The sequence below is a fragment of the Alexandromys fortis genome, unplaced genomic scaffold, assembly GCF_014885135.2.
Source record: "Alexandromys fortis isolate MF-2015 unplaced genomic scaffold, M_Fortis_MF-2015_v1.1 scaffold_10, whole genome shotgun sequence".
In the NCBI taxonomy this organism is placed as follows: Eukaryota; Metazoa; Chordata; class Mammalia; order Rodentia; family Cricetidae; genus Alexandromys; species Alexandromys fortis.
Genome location: NW_026067895.1, coordinates 3,052,938 through 3,076,026, shown reverse-complemented (window position 1 = coordinate 3,076,026; position 23,089 = coordinate 3,052,938). Strand labels below are relative to the sequence as shown.

Genomic DNA, 23,089 nt, shown 5'->3' with positions numbered 1-23,089 from the left:
CCAAGTGATCCTGCTGACCTGGGGTTTTACTCTGTCTCCAGTGCTTAGGAACCATTCTATAGTCTCACTTAAATTCCTCAGCAACCACTTGGCTACTTCCAAAGCCGCCAACATCTTGTTTACCGCTGTAAAGACGAGAAAGCACCACACTCCCTTAATAAGCCTACACCCAACCTGGATGTAACTGTACTGGTCTCCCAAGTGTTCCTCTTTCGATTAACTCCTGTGCATAAGTTCTTAATCAAAATCCCCTTTAGTAAACTCTAGCACTGCCTCTCACTGACTTCTTTTTTGACTCCCTATGAGTAGAGATCTCTGGCTGAGAGCTGTGGTGGCCTTTGGAGCTGAGTCTGTGCCCCACATAGAGCTCTGCTTCCTGCCATTCCCTTCGTGCTCGGGTGACGACTGTCAGCAACACCTGAGCAGGGGAGGGTCTTAGTCTTACCAATTTTGCCAAGGTTGCCAAAGGACGACCTTGAGTGTCATTCCTCAGAAGCGTTACCCTTAAATTTTTGAGACGGGGGTTTGTTTATTGACCGAAATAAGGCTAGGTTAGATTTGACTCAGCTAGCAGTCCAGGGAGTCCTGAAGTCCTGCCTGTGTCTCTTTTCAGTGCTGAGATTACAAATGTGTGCCACTGTGGTTAGCGTCCTCCTCCTCCTCCTGTTCTTTTTCTTAACATGGGTTCTGGGGGTGGAAGTCGGGTCTTCATGCTTCCTGAGCAAGAACTTTACTGATCAAAGTATTGCACCAGTTTGATGCCTCAAACTTATAATCTCAACAGTGGAGACGGAGGTGGGGAGGAATTAGTGGGCCCTAGAAGCTTGCTGGACAGAATCTGTGTACTTGAGGTTCAGTGAGATACTCTGCCTCAGAAGATAAGCTGGGGAATGACTGGAAGACTTCTGATGTTGGCCTCTGGTCTCCATGTGCACATGCAGGTACATGTCTGTGCACCTGCCCACACATGTGAACATTCACATGTCTAATACTCAGATTGTGAAGATGGGTCCAGTGTCTGGCTTCTCCTGGAATATGAATATAGACTATGTGTATGTATATATGTTGCATTTATATATCACATTTTCTCATTGTACTCCTAACTACAATTATTTGTTAATTAGAGTGTATTTACAGGGTGGGGCGATATAGTTCAATGTAATGCTTGCCCGGTATGTGGAAGACCCTGGGTTTGATTCCTAGCGCTGCCCAAAAGTAAAATAAAATTTCCCATTTAAACGTGCGGCAGTGCTGTAATGACTTAAACATCTGGCGGTGTGGTTTCTCATTCCATCAGACGACACTCTGTCTCATGGTCACGAGCTGTTGTTGAGAGCTCTGGCTCCCTGGGCAGCTGTGTGAGAAAAGGTGAAGGCGAACACTGAGAAGCGAGTCTCAGCCCAGTGCTGTGTCATCGAGTAGGGTGAGCCTTCTGTGAACGGTCAGCTGCAGGATTCAGCTGGAGTCAGGTGGCCAGGAATTTTCTGGAATCAGCCACTGGACATAGGAATGTGCCTTAGGCCCTGCCTTGGGCTTGCCAGGTTTGTTTGCTTTTTGTGTTGCTGGGAGGTAAAGGTCAAACTGAGGGTGAGTAAGACTAACCTTTCAACAGAGTTAGAGCCTAGACTTCAATTTTTTATGCTAAGTAAGACAATTCACGGAGCGGGTGTGGTGCTGACTCCTTTCTCTGATTAATAGAGCCTTTGGCATGGCTCAGGAAGCCTTCCTGTAGCTACTGTGTGGTCTTTTCTGAAAACCATATGAGGTTCTTAGTCCCCCACATACCACAGGTTCTAGATAACAGCCTACACTTGTTTGTCCTACAGTCTGTGCGTGTGTGTGTGTGTGCGTGAGTGCATGTGTGTGTGTGTGTATACTTTTATGCAGCACTGGGTATCAAACCTGGGACCTCATGATGAAATATATTTGAAGTAAATTACATAGAGTGGAACAACAAACTTCTAGACTCCCTAAAAATACAAACTATGGCCAAAAATGTAGGATTAAAACAAAAATAAAAATCATTGCTGGATAGTATTATGGTAAAAATAAAACTGTACCGTTCCCCGGGTGGCAGCAGTGGGTAGCAGACCACAAGGAGCAGCAAGTCCCAGGCAGAAAGCTACATGACAGGTAAGTGACATGGATAGGCACACCATGAAGAGAGAGAGAGAGAGAGAGAGAGAGAGAGAGAGAGAGAGAGAGAGAGAAACAGAGAGAGAGAAACAGAGAGAGAGAAACAGAGAGAGAGAAACAGAGAGGTGGGGAGAAGGGAGAGAGGCAGAAGCTGCCTCTTTGGGAGAGACTGAAAGAGAAAAGACTCAGGCTGGAAGCTGAAGATCAGCTACCGTGGGCAGGAGAGTAGGCAAGGCTTGTCTCTTAAAGGGACAGGAAAACCATTACAGATAGTGGTGGCTCAGGCCTTTAATCCCAGCATTTCAGAGGCAGAGGCAGGCATGTGTCTATCATTTTGAGGACATCCTGGTCTAAAGTGTGTTCCAGGGCTACACAGAAAAACCCTGACTCAGAAATAAATAGGTAGGTAAACAGATAGATAAATAGATAAATAGGTAAATAGATAAATAATTCCCCACCAAAACAAATAAACAGCAGCAAAAACCACAAATCTGGAGAGTTCACTCAATGGTTAAGAACACTTGTTCTCGACACACTCAATGAGTTTTTGTGTCACCAAAAGACCTTGTCCCAGGCAGTAAGACCAAGAGTGATAGAAGACCCTCCCCACCATGCCCTCCTCTTGCCTCTGCTTGTTGGGAGTTTGAGCCTCGCCTGCTTTACGTTGCTAGACCTAGTCTCAAAACTAAACAAACAAAAAGATTGGATATAAGGGAAGTGTAAACAACATTAGAGTTCAAGGTGTTTTAAAAACAGTATAAGCATGTTACAGATTAGTTCATGTTAAAAATATTTTTTATGTGATCTGTGTTTTGCCTGCATACATGTCTATGCAGCATGTGTGCATTCTTGGTGCCCAACAGGGCCAGAAGAAGGCACTGGATCCCCTAGGACAAGAATTACAAATGGTTGTGAGCCACCATGTGGGTGCTAGGAATCAATCTTGGGTTCGCTGGAAGAGCAGCCAGTGCTTTGCATTTGTTTAGCAAGGCTTCTTTCCAGCCCCAGTAACTCCCTTATGCTTCTTGGAGGTGACGGTGGGGGGTGGGGAGAGTGGTTGTGTTCCAGCCAGGGTCTTATAGACCAGTCATGCCTTGAATTTGCAGTGATCCTAAGAGTGCTGGGGTTGTATGTATGTGCACACCAACCACACTTGGTTTAGTTCACTTGTTCTTAAAAACTCCAAGGTTTGACGTATGATCATTTTCCACACTAAATCATCTCAAATTATTATTTCTTTTAGTAAAAGAAGCTAATGTTACACAATGTATATTGTGACCTCATATCCCATTGATAATGTGCAATTTTATGTTTTTATGAATCAGTGAAAGAAATAGGATGAAATGTTTTGAAAGAAGACCCTGCAGTTCAGAGACTGGAAGGGTTTTCAGGAGGCTTGCATCCCAAGGTTCCAGCTGGGTCTGTCTGGTTTGCTCTAACTGGCTTGAGAGATCCTCGTTATCAAATTCACTTGCCTTTCCTTGCTGAGCACCCTCAAGAGAAAGTTTTCAAGCTGTAGCTGATAGCGAGGAATACAGAAGGAAGTCTTGGTGCTGTATCACACTGCAGTTGCAACATCGACACGAGAAGTCAGAGTATACGCATATGTTGTACCTAGTTCAAAGGCATTTCAGAAGTTGTAGGTGACACGGTACTCTATAACCAGGGGGTGCATTTAGAGGGCATTCGTGGTGTAACAGAGATTTCTAAATACTGGTGGAGCTACTCCTGGGAATCCCAAAGAAATCCTCTAGAAGAAAACAAAGCTAGGAATATACTAAGATTCATAGCACATGTTCATAACAACACATCTTGAAAATACCATTAGTACTCGTCCCCAAGAGACAAATCGTAGGGCAAACAATAAGGATTCTTGACATCCAGGAAATGAAAAAGACAGACGAGAGCGGCCACTGTCATTTAGCCTGAGCAAATAAGAAGGTCTGTAATGTCACAGATGTGTATGAAGAGCAGTGGAGAAGGGTGAGCCCAGGACTGGGGTGGCTCAGGGCACTAGCCTGTCACGCGTCAGTCAGATACCCTGTAGCCCTCCGAAAGGAGTGAACCGGAGGATAGGAAATGATACCACTGTGAATTTGTTTTTGAGAAATTATCATAATGCTTTGTGAATATTTGGGCTAGAACTTATATTGGAGCATTGATGCATTTTTAAAAATGTAAAATGTCTTCTTGGAGAACTTCACACATGTGCAACATATTTTGACCATATCCATTCCCGCTCCCCACCTGCTGTACTTCCTGGATTTCCTTCCATGACTCTTCCCCAACTTCACTGGCCTCTCCCCTGCTTCTTCTTAAAAATATAACCCACTGAATCCAAAATTCCTGCTACCGCGGTGCTTAAGGGCACAGGGCCCCTGGATCACAGCACCTACTTGACTGTCCTAGCCGCCATGATGGCCGGTAGCTCCTCTGCTGGGGTGAGGATTCATGACTTCCTCTTCTGTCCATGCTGGGTGGTGACGCGCTTGATAGATAGATGCCTTTGAAATCTCAGTTTCTAACTGTCTGTTGTTGTTTGTTTTTTGAGCCGGTCTTTCTGTAGTCCTGGTTATCCTGGAATTTGCTCTGTTACCAGGCTGGTCTTGAACTCATAGAGATCCTCCTGCCTTTGAATGCTGGGATCAAAGGTGTACACCGCCACTTTGCCAGTTTGTAATTAAAAAAAAATTGTTGAAATTAAAATACAAGCATAAAAGTTATATACCCCACTTCCTTCAAAAGGGAAAAAAAAAACCAGTAATTTTGGCTGTATGCTTCTCACCTTTTCCTCATTGTATCCATTTGATAAATTTACTTGCAAAAAAATTTAATGGTCATACTGGATTACAACATCACTAAATATAACTTCTCAGAAACCTTTTTTGATGTCACTACCTTGAGATATGCTTGACTTTGGAGATGATTTTAAACTTAACAACCATATCTAAAGCTAGCTCAAATCAAGTGGACGTGGTGGGTGACTTTCCCGGGTGGATTTTGAAGCGTATGGTCACGCAGTGGAGTCCAGGTCATGGAGAGGTCCCTGAGGCCTTCGGGCTCACATGCGTCATAGGAGGGTTTGTGATATTAAACCTGCAAGAAGACTGGGGGTGGGTGGGAGGGTGGTCAAGGCCCAGGGGACAGACAGTCTGCTGGGTGGTTCTTGGCTATAAATAAAGCCTGTGTTCTGGACTCTCTGTCCCTAGGGTGTCCACCCTTCCTCATCACTGACTGCTCTGAACCAAAGCTGATGACCTTAGCAAAGCAGTTGAGGCCTTAGTTTCCTTTTACACTAACTATTCCATGAGAACAAAAGTAGCTACTTGGAGGGTGGTGATGGGAGTTAAATGAAGCCCTCGTTCATTATGAATGTAACCTTAAAGGTGGTACTTCACACCTTTAATCCCAGCACGGGGGGGGGGGGCATCTCTGAGTTCAAGGCCAGCCTGGTCTACAGAGGAGTTCTGGGGGCTACACTGAGAAACCCTGTCTCGTAGGGCAGAAGGGGTGACAACAGACAAACCCATAGTCCTAGACACAGCTGCATCAGGTCTCAGGTGCACACCCAATCAGAGAAAGCTCCTCCATGGGAGAAGTGGGTGATTCTATTTAAACTTCCACCACCTTCCCCATTTCTCTGACACATTGCCCAGTAGGCCTGAGACTTACACCGTCCACCTTCCCAGCCCTGGCCATTGTGAATCTGCCAGGACCAGCTAGCACCCAGGAACTGGGCACCTCTCACCAAATCCAGCTCTTTCTAACCAAAGTTCAGAGCCACTGGGATAAGCCCCAAACAGGATGAAAACTCTATCCAACAGGGAGCCTGGGTTTGGGGTTTCTTTATAAATGCTCTTTCTGTAGAAGCCAACAGTGGACGCTTTGAATTCATACCCTGCTCCCTGACCCACTGTAACTTGGACTGTCTGAGTATCGAACTCCTTCCTTGTCTGGATTCATTTAATAGAAAAGTATCTAAGAGGCTGCCCTACATTTTTGGGAAGGGGTGGATATGTTTGAATGTTGGGTGTTTTTTTTTTTTTTTTTCAGTCTTTACTAACTGAGTAAGCTTGGACTAGGTCCAGAGTACAGGATGAGTATCTGGAGATGAGAAAGGAGTCCAAGGCTGGACACTGGCCTGCAGGAGCTCCTCAGAGCACACAGTGTAGATTAGCCAACACCATGACACTGAAGTCCCCGGCTGACTGAGCAGCACTTCGGGTTACTGGTTCCCCATTCAACACTGAGATAGGTATTTGGAGGAGGGTCTGTGGGTTGGTCTCCTGTAAAGCATGCCTCACTCAGCCCCGTGACCTCCGTTTTTGGGTGAAGAAATCCAGTATTCAGAGGGGTTAAGGGACTTCTACTGTCTGTTAAGTGGCATCATAGCTGGGTGGTGGTGGTGGCATGCCTTTAATCCCAGAGCTCAAGAGGCAGAGAGACAGATGGATCTCCGTGAGTTTGAAGCCAGCCTACAGAGCAAGTTCAAGGAAGGCCCCAAAGCTACAGAGAAACACTGTCTTGAAGCTACCCTTCAAAAAAGAAAAAAGCGGGGGGGGGGGGGCAGAGGGAGTGGCGTCGTTAATTTATATCCGTTTCGGTTCGTCTTCCCATCTTTTGGCCCAGTGACTTCTAATAGTGAAGGATGGGCTTCAAAGATGCAGCGTTCACGTGATTCATGGGAGAGACCATGTGGAGGATGTTGAGCTGGGGTTTTGAACATGCTAGGAGCAAGCAGGCAAAGAGCACCTGCCATTGCTAAGAGACAGCCTTGGGCCTCGTCATTTGGAATAAAAATATGTCAATGATCTCATCTACCAAGCCAAAGGTAGAGAACTTGGGGGCAGCCTCTGAAACGCAAACCATGTTTGGATTTCTGGGACTAGGGAAGCATTGGGGTGGTGGGAGAATTCATGGGGTCTGTTCAGAGCCTTGAGCCTGTCATGTAGCAAACAGGATGGGCTGAAGTTTCGTCTGGCTCAGTTTCCACTTCAGGGTGGAAAAGCACCAGAAATCTCCGCTGACAGCTGCTACTGGCTATCTTCCTGTCTCACTGAAAAGAACCTGCAGTGGACAAGGTGACCTGGAAGTAACTTCCCAGCCTGAACTTTTGTCCTCATCAAACCGTGCTGCCACAGTGGCTCTTCTCAGACAACACCCTGGCGTTGAGAAAAGAGCGGTGCCTGCGAGGCTCACACAGGCTGTCTCCTGGAAGTGGCCAGGGAGCTCCTTGACTTTTTTTTTTTTTTGGCCTGTGATCATAACGAGGTTGAAGGTTCCTTTTGAAAACTGTCTTCTGTGTGTATGTGAGTGGACCTGATTCTGTTGGGCCTGTCAGAGTTCACCCCTGAACCAGCCCTGCAGGTGTCTGACCCCGTAGGGCTTCTCCTGTTACCCTTCAGCACCTTGAGGGGTAACACTAAACCAGCTTAGCTGAGGAAGCAGAGCAGCCTGGGAGACAATGACTCTGAACTCTTTGTTCTTGACAAATCAGAACTTCTCTTTTTCTATGGGTGATTGGAATTGAACCCAGCGTCTTGTCCATGCTAGGCACGCACTGTATAATTGAGCTACAACACCAGCCCATCTCTAAACTTTTACACCGTGGAAGTACATCTGTCCTTTTCGCCTTGGAGTGACCTGGCCTTCTACTTACCTATACTCAGCTAGTGTTTTCCTTCAGCGTCGGTGCAAGTTATTTAAAAAGACACTTGAGTAACGTGCTTCGGGGCTGGGTGTAGTTGAGTATGGATAGTGCCTGGCGTGAGTAAGGCGGCTGCAGAGAGGTAGGCAGGTGGACAGACAGACAGACAGACAGACAGATGATGGTAGACACGCATGTGCAGCTATACTGCGCTGAATTTGGCTACTCTAGTACCTTGTGTAACAGGAATTTTAAGGAATCTGCCCTTTTGTGCCTGTGTACTTCAGTTAGCATCGTGCCTTCAGGGACATTGATGTTACGATGCGTGTCAGGATTTCATTTTCCTTCAAGGCTGGATACTATTCTACTTTGTTGACAGAACATCATTTTGTTTCTCATTTCTTTTTCTAGCTTCGAATGTGATATCTTTTGGGTACTTCAATGCAGTTATGGGCTTCCTTGGTTTTCGAGGGAATGTATGTCTTTATGTACGCTGGACGTCTGTGGGGACAGGTGCCCATGTGGCATGTGGAGGTCAGAGGACAGCTTAGAGTCAGCTTTCTCCTTTCACCTCCTGGGGATCTGGGTATTGAGCTCTGGTCATCAGGCTTGGACTGCAAGCCCTTTCCCCTGCTGAGCCATCTCATTGGCCCAGGTTTCTTCTTTCTCCCTCCCCCGCCTTTTTCTTTTCTTCTTCTTTCCCCTGCTATTTGGTCTGCTTCTGTTTTTCTGAGACAGGATCTTATGTAAGCTAGGCTGGCCTTGAACTCTTGGTCCTCTTGTCTCTACCTCCCAAGTGCCAGGATTATAAAGATCTATACCACTGTGCCCAGCTTCATGTCGTCCTAATGTTGGTAGAGCAAGTAAAGATGAACAATTGAGGGCTGGAGAGATGGCTCAGCGGTTAAGAACACTGCCTGCTCTTCCAAAGGTCCTGAGTTCAATTCCCAGCAACCACATGGTGGCTCACAACCATTTATAATGAGGTCTGGTACCCTCTTCTGGCCTGCAGGCATACACACAGACAGAATATTGTATACATAATAAATAAATAAATATTAAAAAAAGAAAAGAAAAAAGATGAACAATTGATCAGTACAAGATGATTTTCTATTTTATGTATATGAGTGCCCACATAAATGTGTGTCACGTGGGTGCCTGGTGCCTATAGAGGCCAGAAGAGGGTGTTGAGTCCTCCCAATTGAAGTGACAGCTAGTTGTGGGCTGTCATGGGGGTTTTGGGAATTGAACTTTTGTCTTCTGCAAGAGCAACAAGTGTTCCCAAGGCGCTGAGCCACCTACCTCTCCAGGCCCTAATGTCAGTTTCAGTACAGACTGAACAAGATCCAGCTCTTTGGCTCTAAAGTCTGAAGGGTTCTGTTGCAGTAGAACCTTTTGATATTAATACTTAAGCCGTTAGAAATCACAGCCAGGGCGCTGGAGAGAGAGCTCAGTGGTTAAGAGCACTGGCTGCTCTCCCAGAGGACCCAAGTTCACTTCCCAATGCTCATATCAAGTGGCTTACAACCATCTGCTACTCCAGAATATTTCAATATTCTTTACGTGAAAATAGCAATGTAAGCTCATCACATCAAAACAGAAGTCATTGTCTCTGAAACCCTTACCTGGTTTTTGTTTGTTTGTTTGTTTGTTTTAAGAAATGAGCCAGCAGGAAGGGAAAGGTTAGGGCAGTGCGTGGCAGATGTTTTGTAAATCGCATTGTCATCCTTGTGGCTACAGCCACTCTATTGAGAAACTGCGCGTCACAGAGCTTCTGGGAGGGTGCCCGGTGTCTAAGGAAGCAGGAGTGAAAGGGTGCCTGGCGGTGCCCCTTGTTCTGAAATGCTTTAAAGACGGACGCATTCTGGTAATTGTTCCACCGGAAGCCAGAGCTTGTGTGTGGAAAGGCCGAGCATTGACACGCCAGGATTTCTCTTCTGGTTTGTCCTTCGAAATTAATATTCTTTCTTTTTCATTTTACTTCTTTATGAGATGAGATCTCAGTACATGACTCTGACTGTTTTGGAACTTGCTGTGTAGACCAGGCTGGCCCCCCAGAACTCACAAAGATTGCCTGCCTCTGCCTCCAGAGTACTGGGATTACGGGCGTGACGCCACTATAGCCAGCCAAATTAATCCTGGTTTCTTATTTTTGGTGTGCTCAATGTACATTGTACTCATTTAACGCCCACTCTGCATTAACGGTCAGTCACTCTGTCTCCCACAGGGGTTTCCTCCATTTTTGTCTCCTTAAAGAACTGTCTGGAACTTCCCTTGCTGCCCTTGAGACTGGTTTCTTCCTAGACTCCTACACGGCTGTCCCTGTGCTCTCTGTTGTAACCCTGGGATTTCCATCGCCCCTCTCTTACGTTGAGCGCCCTGATTACCCAGCCTGCCTTTTTCTCAGTAGACCGTCTAGCATAAACATGAGGACCAGGTGGTATGAGTTTAAGCCTAGCTCTCTGGCTTCTCTAGCTGTGTGATGTTAAGCCACGTAACCTCTTTGACTCAGTTTCCCCATCTTAAAAGGTGTTACTTCTGCGTGTGGTTCTGCTGAAGAGCAAATATCTGTGTGCTAACACAGGGAAATCACTGGGAGAGTTCCTAAAGCAATGCTGCTGTTTATATTACCCTCCCAGTTAGGGGTGGGCGCCCCATCGCCCCCTTTTGGGGGGTTGGTGTGCATTTTGCGGTAATCTGCCAAGAAGACGTCTGTGTGACTTTCTGTGAAGATGCCTTTATTTTGTGTCACATGTGACCTGCTGCCTGGCAGACTTGCTGTTTGGAAATGAAGCTTTGCCTGGCTTTATCGAAGCCTCACCTCCAGCAGGCACTGTGCCCTAAGTGTCCCCCTATCTGAATCCTACTCTTAAGGGCTCATCTCGAAAGGCTCCAGATCAGGCATTGATTGTTCTCTCTAACATTGGAGATTTTCATGTGGGTCTTTACAACAATATACTTTAAAAAATGGCTTATCATTTGGTCTTCAGGCAGTATATATTTAGAAATATCTGCTTCTTGCCAGCACAGGGAACTGAATGCAGCTCTTGCCCAGCAGGCAAAGGATAGATGTTGCACGTCCAGCAGAGGAACATGGGCTGTGATTGGAGGTCTCACTCATTCAGCAAACGTTGAGCCATCTTCCGTGCCCGGCACTGGGTTGCCAGGTCTGAGGGAAGGAGAGGTGGCTTTGATTCTCCTTTTCCTTCACCAGGTAATGTGACTTGGGTTGTAATATTCAAAATACTCTTTCCACAGGGGCACCAAAATTGCAACGCAATGCCGCTTGTAAAAGGTCCCTGTTGCTTCTTTGAAGGAGTCTCAGAAAACTCCAGATGAATTCTGAAAGCCATAGATACATGTCAAGAGCTTTCCTTGTGGTTAGATTCTCTTTCATGGGAGACCCAGAATTTAAGCAAACCTTAGTGAGTGACAACTACTGTACTGTGGGTAGATAAAGAAGAATAGGGAAGGTCAGAGGCCAGGCACGCCGAGAGGAAGAGGGGCTGCAAAGGTGCAGATAGCAAGAAAGAGGAACCCCACCCATGTATCCAGTTCTTACCCTCAGCCCTGTGTTTCTAGCACATCTCTTGGCCTTCTCCTGGTGGTACTTTGGACTTTCTCACTGGCGTCGCAATCCTGAGACACTTGTGGGACTTGGTATTAGACACAGGAGTTGGTATTTTGCTGTCACAGCAGTCCCTGAGAGAGCTGGAGCACAAGATTATTATTATCCCTGGAATGAGATGCTAACTGAACAGAGTTAGACCCTGCTTCCTTTGCTGTGGGGTGTGGGCCCTGCTCTGTATGCCTATATGGTTGGGTAGGTGTGTGTGTGTGTGTGCATGTGTTTTGCGTATATACACATGTGTCGTTTTTAAGGAATATTTCCAGTGCTTTAAAAATGGTATGGTATTGCAACATCAGTGTATGAATCTGGTAGAGTGTTTGCCTAACATGCTGGAGGCCCTGGTTTCTATTGTGAGCCCTGTAAAATAGAAAGGAAAAAGGGAATAGCAGATGGAGTTTTTTGTTTGGGTTTTTGGTTTTTCCAGGCAGGGTTTTTCTGTGTAGCCCTGGTTGTCCTGGAACTCCATTCAGTAGACCAGACTGACCTTGAACTCACAGAGATCCACCTCACAGAGATTCTGCCTCCTGAGTGCTGCAATTCCAAAATTCTTCAGGAACTTGTGAAATGACTAATCCATCTCCTCTCCTTATCTGCTCCTTATAATCCACAGGATTTGTCCCCCCCTGCACTCTGTCTGTTCTCTATCTCTAGACCCCAATCCCAGTGCCCCAGGCTCTAGCTTTTTCTGTCTCCACTTCTCTAGCCCTGGCCGTGGTCAGTCTGTCTCTCTCTTCTCTGCACTATGCAGATGCTCCTGGATAGTCTCTTATCCACAGTCAACCTTCCTCCTAATGGAGCAGATATGTTGGTGCCCCCTGTCATAAGGAAGGTATAGCCTGAGCCACACAGTTCATCTCTTTAAACACTCCCTCTTTCCACATCTCTCTTTGTTCAGTCAGTGGTCTTTCTGCATGTGAACTTGACACTAGTTAGTGTTTGGTTTGGGGGTGAATATGAGTGCTTTCTCAGAATCTGTTTTATTTTGACATCCACCAGTGTGTCCTGGGTCTATCATATTGTGGTTTTGACATGCCCTCATTTTCCACATCGGCTGTCTTCTCATGTTTCTTGTGTATTTTAAGCTGAAGCTGGTCTGACAGTCAGTGGTTTGGAGACCTTGCATGCATCTCCCGTAGAAACAGTCTTGCCCTGGCGTGCTTCCTTATCCCAGCTTGACTTTTTCTGTCCGATTCTTGCCTTTACCCTGTGCCATCTCAGTGGCCCCGTCATGTATGTATTTATTTTGAAGATACCATGTTTCTCTGAGAATCTTAATGGTAGTTTTCTTCTTCCTAGATAGAGACCATTTCCTTTGGACACGTAAGAAATACTCATTAAAAAAAAGGATATTTAAGTCTTGTTTTCTCCTAGTCTAGATTCCCTAGTAAATAAACTTTCTTGCACTGACCAGACATTCCCAGAGCTGATAGGAAAAACAAGCGAGCTGTAGTGGACCTCACAGTTCTGCTTGCCTGGGGCCTCTGTGTTCTGTTGGGGAGTGCACACTTTCCCTGGAGCCCTTCTGCAGAGAGGAAACCTTGGTCTTAGTCAGGCTTGAGGTGGAGACCCAATTGTTTTGTAAACAGCTTCCAAACCTTCCTTGAAAGGAGTTCGTGTACCAATCCCTGAACCTTTGGAAGATCTCCCAGTGTAGACAGCTCACTCTGTCTCTGTTGTGGGCTAGGACTCTAGGGCCTTCTCTTTACTTGTCCTCCCTCCTCTCTGCAGAGTTGTTCTTGGCCGGCTCCTTTTTCTTTACCCAAGGTCACCTGTGTCTTCCTTCCTCCCCACTCCATTGAGTACCCAGAAGCCTCTCCCCTTGGCCTGGGTGATTATTTATTTTGTGTTGTGCAGCAGAAAGTGATCATACTGTCCTTGAGGCACATCTTATTTCTCTTGTCCCCGTTCCTTTACCAACTCTCCTTACTACTGGCAGAGAAAACCAAGAGTCTGTTTTGAGAGTTTAGTCTTCTGTTTGAGTCACATGCTCACAGCCTCTGTTTTCAGGTTCTCCCTTTTCACTGGGGAATCATTTTGTTCCAGTATGTAAGCTTTATTAAGCTGTTAGTATAGCATTCATATATATATATTTCCCTCAAACTTCTGTTCTTCATGGAAATCCCTTTCTCTATGATGTCTCGTTTTCTTGGCTCCCCACTTTAAGAGAGCACTCTATTTGTTGAGATTAGGAAGATTAGTGAAAAGTTGTAATGAATTGCCATCACTATTTACCATGATGATAAATGTACAGAGCCAAAGGCATCATTAGTTTGTTCTATTATCCTTCAAGTCAGATGGCTATGTATCACAGACAACATACATTCACAGTCTGTATGCTTGCCTGTGTGTGTACCACCACCACTGTGTTGTCTTAAGTCGTGTGGGTTTAGTTACATACTCTCTAACATCCTTCTATGTCAGCCAAATGACCCCTTTATTAGTAGCATTACATTAGCATAAATTCATTATTATTTACATTTCATTAGCATAAATGGACATTTTCTGGGACAGTCGTAATTTCTCAATGTTTTTTTTTAACTGATCATTTAATGACAGTCTTTTGTCGGTTTCCTTATTTTATTTTGTCTTGTTTTTGAGGCCCAGTCTCTCTGTGTAGCCTAGACCCCTTCGCCTCTGTCCTAAGAGGACTGGTATTAAAGGCACTGACCACCATACCTGGCAGCTTTTGAGTTTGTGTTCGTTGGAGTTCAGTGGACCAGAGTGTACAATTCGTTTTCATAGATATCTATGGAGTAGTTTTAGGGTTACAGAAAATTTGCAGAGAAAAATAGGTTCCATACTACGCACTATTTCCCATTTTGAAATCTTGTGTTAGTATTTTTTTTTAAATGTGTGTGCATGCAGAGGGGTCCTTGTGGAAGACAGAAAAAGGGTGCCATATCCTTTTTAATTATAGTTCCAGGTGGCTGTAGCTGCCTGCCACGGGCGCTGAGACCCAAACCCTGTTTCTCTGGGAGAACAGTAAGCGCTCTAAACCACTGAACTCTCCCACCCCATGCATGGTGTGTTCGTTGTAACTGACTCCCGGCACCCTTTTCCTGTCACTTGTGCCAGGCAAGTGCTGTATGGACGAACTGCACCCTGGCGCTCAGAAACTAACTCCTGACCATTCCGAGGGGTACATACTGTCCCTTAACCACAGTCGCACAGAGTAATTTCCCTGTTCTCTAACAAGAGGGCCCTGCTTACTCATCCTGCCTCCCATCTTCCACACCTCTGGCAAATATTGATCATACTACTCTCGCCACGGTTTTGTCCTTGTGAGAACGTCTTGTGCTCGGGACGACACGTTTGTGGTCTTTTCCAACTGGCTCCTTTGTCACGCTGAGAAACTTCTTGTACCGTTCAAAAGTGTTCCTCGTGTTGAAGTGTTAGCCCTGAGCGAGGCTTGTAGGCTACAACAAAGCTTACCATTGTCCAGAAGTGCTCCCTCCCATCACGGTAATCTCCATGACCTTATTAAACTGAGCACACTGAGGAACAAGCCTACCCCTATATAAACTGTATAGGCTCCCTGCATAAAGCCCCCACACTTTGGAAATTAATCCTGTGTTTTGTATGTTTTGTAAAACTACATCTCCAGTTCTTTATGGCTTGACTGCGCCTGTTTCATCTTTACTAAAGTCGCTGAGATGTGAACTCATTGCTCTCAGTTATGGCTGTACCACACTATGTTTATGTATCTACTTATTGAAGGATCTACATCTTGAATATGTCCAAATTTCGGCAATTTGTTTGTTTGTTTGTTTTACTTTCTATTTTTTAATTGTTCTATTGCGCTAACTTTGGCAATTTTGCATGAAGCTGAAGTTCATTTGCAAGCTTTTGCAGCTCACTCGTGCAGTACCAGGAATGAGATTGCTGGCTGAATTGTTACTCCACGTTTAGTTGTGGAAGCAACTGCCCAGCTGTCTGGCCGTACTGTTTTGTATTCACGAACCTATTTGAATTGTTTGAATACGGAGTTGAATTTGTAGAAAGCTAGTTTGGAAAGCTCTTGAGCCATTGTGAAACAACCCTGCACCCGTCGAGGGCTCCCCTTGGCCATCTGTCCAGATGCTTTTGTGTTGTCTCCCAGGTCTCAGAGACTCTGCCAGTGTCCATACTGTTTTCTTTTTGTTCCTCGGACTGAATACTGTCACTGAGCTCTTCTTCTGCCTCCCTGGGTCGTTCTTATGTCAGCTTGGTCCTGCTTTTGGACTTCTCTAGTCATTCAAGCGTTGCAATGTGTCAGTTTCGTTTAGTGTAGTGATTCTCAGCTTGCGGGTAGCAACTCTCTGGGGGGTGGGGCGGGGGTGTCAAACAACCCATTCCCAAGAGTCGCCATCAGAAAGCACAGATATTTTCGTTATGATTCATAACAGTAGTAAAATTACAGTTAGGAAGTAGCAGTGAAAATAACTTTTTGGTTGGGGTCACCACAACCTGAGAATCTGTATTAATGGGTCGCAGCATTAGGAAGGTTGAGAACCACTGATTTAGTGGTTAGAATGCGTCCACTCTAGATTTTTTTGGCTCTGTTTTTAAAACACTGAATTCTTTTTACTGCCATTCTCAATTTGGCTAGCTATCTTATTGTTTTGCTTAATTCTTAAGTTGTTTGAATAGATGTCTAGTGGTTATTTAGTGTGTTAAGGCCCGTGCCTGGCCTTCTTTGGGGATACAATTGACCGCTTTTCCTCTATTTATGGGACAGATTTTTGATTTCTTTGTATGCCTTGGAAATGTTGGTTGCTGTATCTGGACATCTTGCGATATGATGTTGACTCTGGAACTCAGACCTTCATCCCTGTCCTGCCACGACTTGTTGTCGTTGTTCTTGTTTTAAGAGACTGTATTATTGTGGGAAGCCACTCAGGTCTCTAATCAGGTCTGTAATTGCAGAAACTGAGGTTGGAGAATTACAGATTCACAGACGGCCTTGGCTACAGAGTGAGATCTTGCCTCAGAAGGAGAAAAAGAAAGGAAAAAGGGAAGCTGCTATTCAGTTAGCCTTGCTAATGACTGGATAGAAGACAGAACTTGTTCCCTAAACTAAAACGGGGAAAGGATTACTTGAAGGGTAATTTTATTTTTAATTATGTAGATTATGTGTTGTTGTAAGTAGGTTGCCTGAAGTCACAGGTGGTTTTGAGCCGCCTGACGTGGGTGCTGGGAACAGAATTCAAGTCCTAGAAGAACAGCAAACATTCTTAACCGCTGAGCCATCTCTCAAGCCCCTGTTGTTGATCAGTTAGTGGTAGAGACCTTAAGTTTCAGTGATTGAAGGAAAATGCAGTGAGCGGCTTACTTAACTGTGAGGTTGTTGTTAATATGTCAGTGAACACAGGGAGTCTCCAATTAGATTAGACTGTTGAAGTGTTCCCTAGCACTCGTTTCGGGAGAGCTGTTGGAGGTTCTTATAGAAAGCTTAACCTGTCCTAGATCCTTGGTTTGAGGCTCAAAGTAGGGGGGGCAGGGGAGGAACCAAGTTTAACCAAAATCACAAACATAGTATTAGCAAAAGAAGATTAGAGACCTTAGTAGGGCCCGGGTTTGAGGGTAAACATACTGGAATGGTTGCTTTCTGGGGTGTGCATACTACAAACACACCTTCAGCACCCCTTCACTCCCTTCCCCTTCCATTTTACAGACTGTTTGAAAGCCTGCTGGGACATGTCATCGGTGACAGAAACTTGGCAGCAGGGCAGCTCTGAGCGAGTGCAGGATGTCACCAGGAATCAGGTCCCTGACGAGTCCAGACTTCCTGGGATTCTAAATGGTAAAAAGTCTGAATGTTTTCCTTAATGCCATCCTGTTGGTTATTTCTCACTTGTCTTATTAGCATTAACAAATTACTTCCTAATGAATAGTTAGAGTACCATCTATTCTATTGTCAAAAATGTACTTCAAGACTGGCATGGTAGTCCTGTCTGTGCCTACAGTCCCAGAAAGTACTGGCAAGCCGAAGCCACAGGGGCTCATCAGTAGTTGAAGACCAACCTGGATTACAAACAACAACAGAAACACTCTGTTCTACACACACACACACACACACACACACACACACACACACACACGCAATATTTGAATGTTTACAAGCACTTTAGGTTAGGTTCTTGGCATTTGAATTTAGACAATCTATAGAAGGGGGGGGTTGTTCTAATTTTGAGACACATGGCCTCAAATTTACACTGTGTTCAGGGATAATCTTGAACTTCTGATCCCTCTGCCTCTATCTGCATGTTGGGGTTATGGATATGCTATATGCCTGATAATATGTGGTGCTGGGCACTGAAACTTGGGTTTCTCGCATGCTAAGCAAGCGTTCTACCAACTGAACGATGCTCCCAGTCCACACATTGCTTTCCTAAAGGGTTCTAGCCAGGTAGGAGACGCAAAGCTGTATTGTTTATTGAACATATTATCGCTGAGGAGCTGCACATAGGGGTCCACCCAACAGCCACCAGTCTGGCTGCAGTTCAGCTGAGCCTCTCCAGTCCACTTTGAATGCTCACAGTCATCTTGCTTCCAGAATCTTCACAATTGTTTTTATACTTATCTCTAAATGCGTCACAGCCCTCAATCAGCAAAAGGCAGAATGGACCCGGCGTTTGCCCGTCTCCTGGCTGCCCTTAGCTGCCGGTGTCTGTCAGGAGGAGCTCAGTGCTGATATTAAGATAGAGGTGTCGGTTTTAGAACTGGCAGAGTAGTGGCACTCCTGGCGTGTGGACAGTTCAGTAATTACAGCCACACTCTTCCCCTGTGTTCTTGTACTTTTATATCCCTGAAGGTCAGATTGTCCATTTTTCTGAGACAGTCTCACTTTAGCCATGGCTGTCCTGGAACCCACTACGCAAACCCGGCTTGCCTCTGCCTCCTGAGTGCTGAAACTAAAGACTTGTGCCACCACATGGAGCCTCCGCTGTTTATTGTAGGATATTTTAGGACATCCTGAATTAGGTTTGGTTTGATTTATTTTTTAATCCCAGCATCCTTCATTAATATGAGAACAATGGGTCTTTTTGGAGCAATCTCTAGTCTCTAAGTCAGTCTTGTTTTGTTTGAAGCAGCTGGCCTCGTAGCACAGGAGAACGTTTCGAGCTTGAGGATCCTGTAAGCAGTCCCACTTACTAGGTCTTTCGCTCTTTTTCAGCACTGTCCTGTCTAGTGCCATCTCGTCCTACCGATAAACTGGCAACTCATCTGGCCACAACAGAGGGAAACTGGAGGAAATACCATTGGCAGCCAAGGCCTAGGAGATTGCCCCATCTCAAAGGGAAGTCTCTGACTGCCGTTTGAAATGCTGAGAAACTTGTTTCGGAGGAGACTTTTGTCTTATCCTGCAAAATACTACTTTGTGGCACTCGTCCTCTCTTTAGTCACCTTCTCTGTCCTAAGAATTCATCAGAAGCCTGAATTTGTTAGCATCAGACACTTGGAGCTTGCTGGAGATGATGCTAGTAGCAACATTAACTGCACCAAAGTTTTACAGAGTGACCCAGATGAAATCCAGAAGGCGAAGCTTGAGTTACTAACAGTGAAATTCAGGAAGCGCCCACGGTGGACACCGCATGACTATATAAACATGACCCGTGACTGTGCCTCTTTCATCAGGATGCGCAAATATATTGTAGAGCCCCTTAGTAAAGAGGAGGCAGACTTTCCCATCGCGTACTCCATAGTGGTTCATCACAAGATTGAAATGCTTGAGAGGCTCCTGAGGGCCATCTATATGCCTCAGAATTTCTATTGCATTCACGTGGACAAAAAAGCAGAGGAGCCCTTCTTAGCCGCGGTGACGGGCATTGCGTCCTGCTTGAAGAACGTCTTTGTGGCCAGCCAGCTGGAGAGCGTCGTTTACGCGTCCTGGAGTCGGGTTCAGGCTGACCTCAACTGCATGAGGGACCTGTATGGCATGAGTGCAAACTGGAAGTACTTGATCAACCTCTGCGGTATGGACTTCCCTATTAAAACCAACCTGGAAATGGTCAGGAAACTCAAGTCATTCCTGGGCGAAAACAACCTGGAAACCGAGAAGATGCCTCCAAACAAGGAGGAAAGGTGGAAGAAGCAACACACCGTTGTGGACGGGAAGCTGATGAACACTGGGGTGGCCAAAGCCCAGCCGCCCCTCACAACTCCTCTTTTCTCAGGCAGCGCCTACTTTGTGGTCAGTAGGGAGTATGTAGGCTATGTGCTAGAAAATGGGGACATCCAAAAGTTCATGGAGTGGGCACAGGACACGTATAGCCCAGATGAGTACCTCTGGGCCACCATCCAAAGGATCCCTGAAGTCCCTGGTTCTCTCCCCTCGAGCCATAAGTATGACTTGTCCGACATGAATGCTGTCGCTAGGTTTGTCAAGTGGCAGTACTTTGAAGGTGATGTTTCCAAAGGCGCTCCTTACCCACCATGCAGCGGAGTCCATGTGCGCTCCGTGTGCATTTTCGGAGCTGGTGACTTGAGCTGGATGCTTCGCAAACACCACTTTTTCGCCAATAAGTTTGACATTGATGTTGACCCCTTTGCTATCCAGTGCTTGGATGAGCATCTGAGGCATAAAGCCCTGGAGACCTTAGAACACTAACTGCTGTCAGGAGTCCTGGGGAGAGTAGGGATGCACAAAGCGTAGCCCTCATCCACTTCCTTTGCCTCATTTGGAGTCCTCTTTGGAGTGATGACTTTTAAGTCCGTGTCAGAGAAGCTGCATGAATTGTGTAGAGTACAGGTACAAGAGAGGATGACGGGGGGGCTGGAGAGATGGCTCAGTGGTTAAGAGCATTGCCTGCTCTTCCAAAGGTCCTGAGTTCAATTCCCAGCAACCACATGGTGGCTCACAACCATCTGTAAGGAGGTCTGACGTCCTCTTCTGGCCTTCAGGCATACAGACAGAATATTGCATATGCAATAAATAAATAAATAAATAAATAAATAAATAAATAAATAAATAAGAGAGGATGACGCATTCAGTGTTCTGGAGTCAAAACGAGGAGAGAGTGAGGATAGATGGAGGCTGGGGAAGATTTTATGGACAGAGGGGACTCAGGTGATTGGGAAAGAGGCCAAAGACAGAATCAGCCTCCCCAACTAATCAAAGAAACCAGGTACTTGATCCAAAGGAGATTCCATTTGTGCCAAAATTCTCTTGAGAATTTTAAACACGGTAATTTTCTTGACATGAATAAGTTTGTAGCAGCAACCAATCACAAAGATGTGGTTTACCTTGTACAGTTTTTGGAATGGACATTCAGTTTTACTCTTAAGTTTTCCTTGTCCTTCACGCTGTGACTCTGTGGGGTGGTGCCTCTGTGTCGTCTCAGGGGGTTTAAAATATGCTCAGCATGAATATTTCTGTCTTCATTTAAGTTATTAGAAGATTCTAGGAGCCAGCTGGGTGTGTGCCCGTGAAGCGGGAGGATAAGCTCAAGTGATCATATAGGTTTCTGTGGTTCTGACTCTCATCTCAAACGCAGTTTTGTTTTCTCCCCCATCTTAATATCATGTAGCTAAATCTAAGCTGTTTGGCCGGCATTCTGATGACTCGCCTTGTCGTTCACGTTAGGTTTTAAACAGGAATCAACACCGCGTACTTTTATTTCTACAATGTAGTCCACTTTAATAATCCGTGGGAAAAATCATACCAGACAACTTTAAGGCATTCAACTGAGAAAGTATGTTTTCTGCCTCAAAGCTAGAATAGATTTTTCTTTTAATGGCAGCTCTTGTCATCAGAAAAGGCGGGGATCAGTAGATAAGCCGGGTTTTGTGTTGGACCAATAGAAACACGTTTGCTGCCAAACTGCAGCGCCAACGGTGGTAACACAGCAGTGGGTGTCCTGTGTCCTCGGTGCTGGTTCTCGTTTCTTTCTTTAGTTTGTGCCCAGGCTTTGTCGACTGCCTCTTTACGGGGAAAGGCTTCTTTACCTATGAGACAGGACGTCTTTTCGATCTCAAATCAGGGATACCTGGTGACATAAAATTTGTGTAAACAGCTGTAGCTGTGCCTTAAGCAGTTTTTCTGTTTTGAAAACTCAAGGTAAGAGCAGTGAGTGGTCCAGTGACCCCGCACCAACCCTGACCTGAAGTCACCAGCTGTTGACACATAGAGCCCCACTTGTTTTGTATCAGATGAACTCTAGAACTTTGCACAACTGGAAATAACATTTAAAAAAAATTACAAGTATTTTTTGAGAATCAGGTATTTTGAATTATTCACCTAAACACTCAGTAGCGTAGTGCAGCTGCATTTAGTTCAGAGTTAAATGGCAAGTTTGAGGGTCTCCTTTTTTCCCACTGTAGGAGTAAGACTAGGGTTCTAGGGTTCCCGAACCCCGCATTAATGCTGTGAAGTCTCCACACCTCGTGATACCTCACGTCCTAGTATCGCGCCCGCTGAGCTCTGTCTGATGTTGTGGTGTCCCGATGTCCCATGCAGGGCTCCTGCGGTGTCTGTTTATTGGCACTCGATGAATTTTGTTTTTAAATTTTCCAATATGATTTAAAGCAAAAGAAATTCATACACTGGGGATCAATAATTCGAAGAACTACAAAGGAAATTTGGAAATGACGCCGTAAGACATTCCAGGAGAGCCAATGCCAGTTCGCCTTACTTAAGTCATTTCGTATGTTAGTGAACACTAATTTAATGCAATCATTAAGGTCTTTTATAGAAAACTTTTAATCATCACATTCACAAATAAAATCTAGTTAAGTCAATCAAGATTTATGTGTCATTTGTTAAAAGTAAGTTAATTTTAAAAGATTCTTCATTTTATAGGCCTGCAGGTCTTACAGGCTTTAAGTTCTTTGAAGCCTAAGGTAAAAAAAGAAAAAAAAAATTTGTTTGCCTTGAAAACTGGGAACATTGTTATATCTAAACATGTGCTTGCTCACTCATCTAGTAAGGTTCATTGAGGTGAATTTATTTCCTCTTCAGGTGATTTGGGTTGGAAGAGGCTGTTTTAGTATAGTACTTCATGTGTAGAATTGATGGAACTGGATGTTTTTGGCTGTTTAAATAATCATCATTATGAAGTGTAAAATGCAAGACTATTTACGGTTTTACTTTTTCAAATGAATCAATCGTTTCACCATTAAAATCAGTCATTCAGAAACCAATGCAGTCTGTACAAATTATTCCTTCTTCGTTCTGCCCACTTCATATTTGTGAGTAGTGATTGAAAAACGAAGGCAGGAATGTCTGAAATTGCTCACGTAGAAATGCCTGAGAGGAATATAAGTGACCAGAGAAAAATTACATTACAAAGTAAGATAAAAGGCTTGGTGTGGTGGCGAGTTCCAGAGGCAGCGGGACCGCTGTAAACTTGTGACAAGCCTGCTTTCTATAGTTCCAGGCCAGCCAGGGCTGCACGATGAGAGCCCGTCTCCCTCCTTCCCCCCAAAAGAGACAGGTGGTGCACAAAGGTGGAGGTGGGGAAGTGAGAAGCATGCCCGGATGCTGGACACACTTCAGTTTGTGCCCCGTGATGGAGAGTCTAGATTATCACAGGCTACTCTGCAGCTATAAAGCTCTGTCTGGGGTATATGAGGACCTTGATTTGATTCCCAGCACCATAAAATCTTTTACAAGTTTACAAAATATTCAGGTACTGAGAGATCTGAAATCCATCCATTTTGCTGTTTGCCAGAATAAGTTTCAGCTAAAATGTGAC

The 23,089-nt window shown here is 45.1% G+C and overlaps 1 protein-coding gene across 9 annotated transcripts in view; it reads left to right on the top strand.

Moving 5' to 3' along the window:
• Nucleotides 1-22,535, top strand: part of Gcnt1 (glucosaminyl (N-acetyl) transferase 1) — a 28,736-nt gene extending 6,201 nt beyond the window's left edge. For 4 of the 9 annotated variants that reach the window (XM_050159794.1, XM_050159847.1, XM_050159838.1 and 1 more), the window contains exons 2-3: nt 17,068-17,196; nt 18,571-22,535. In XM_050159794.1, coding sequence (XP_050015751.1) covers nt 18,718-20,004 — 1,287 coding nt within the window. In that variant the 5' untranslated portion in view covers nt 17,068-17,196; nt 18,571-18,717 and the 3' untranslated portion in view covers nt 20,005-22,535. Of the gene's footprint in view, nt 1-10,808; nt 10,998-16,319; nt 16,498-17,067; nt 17,197-18,570 lie in introns of those variants that run through there. The other 5 variants (XM_050159823.1, XM_050159804.1, XM_050159814.1 and 2 more) reach the window with 5 other exon arrangements.
• Nucleotides 22,536-23,089: the final 554 nt, after the last annotated feature.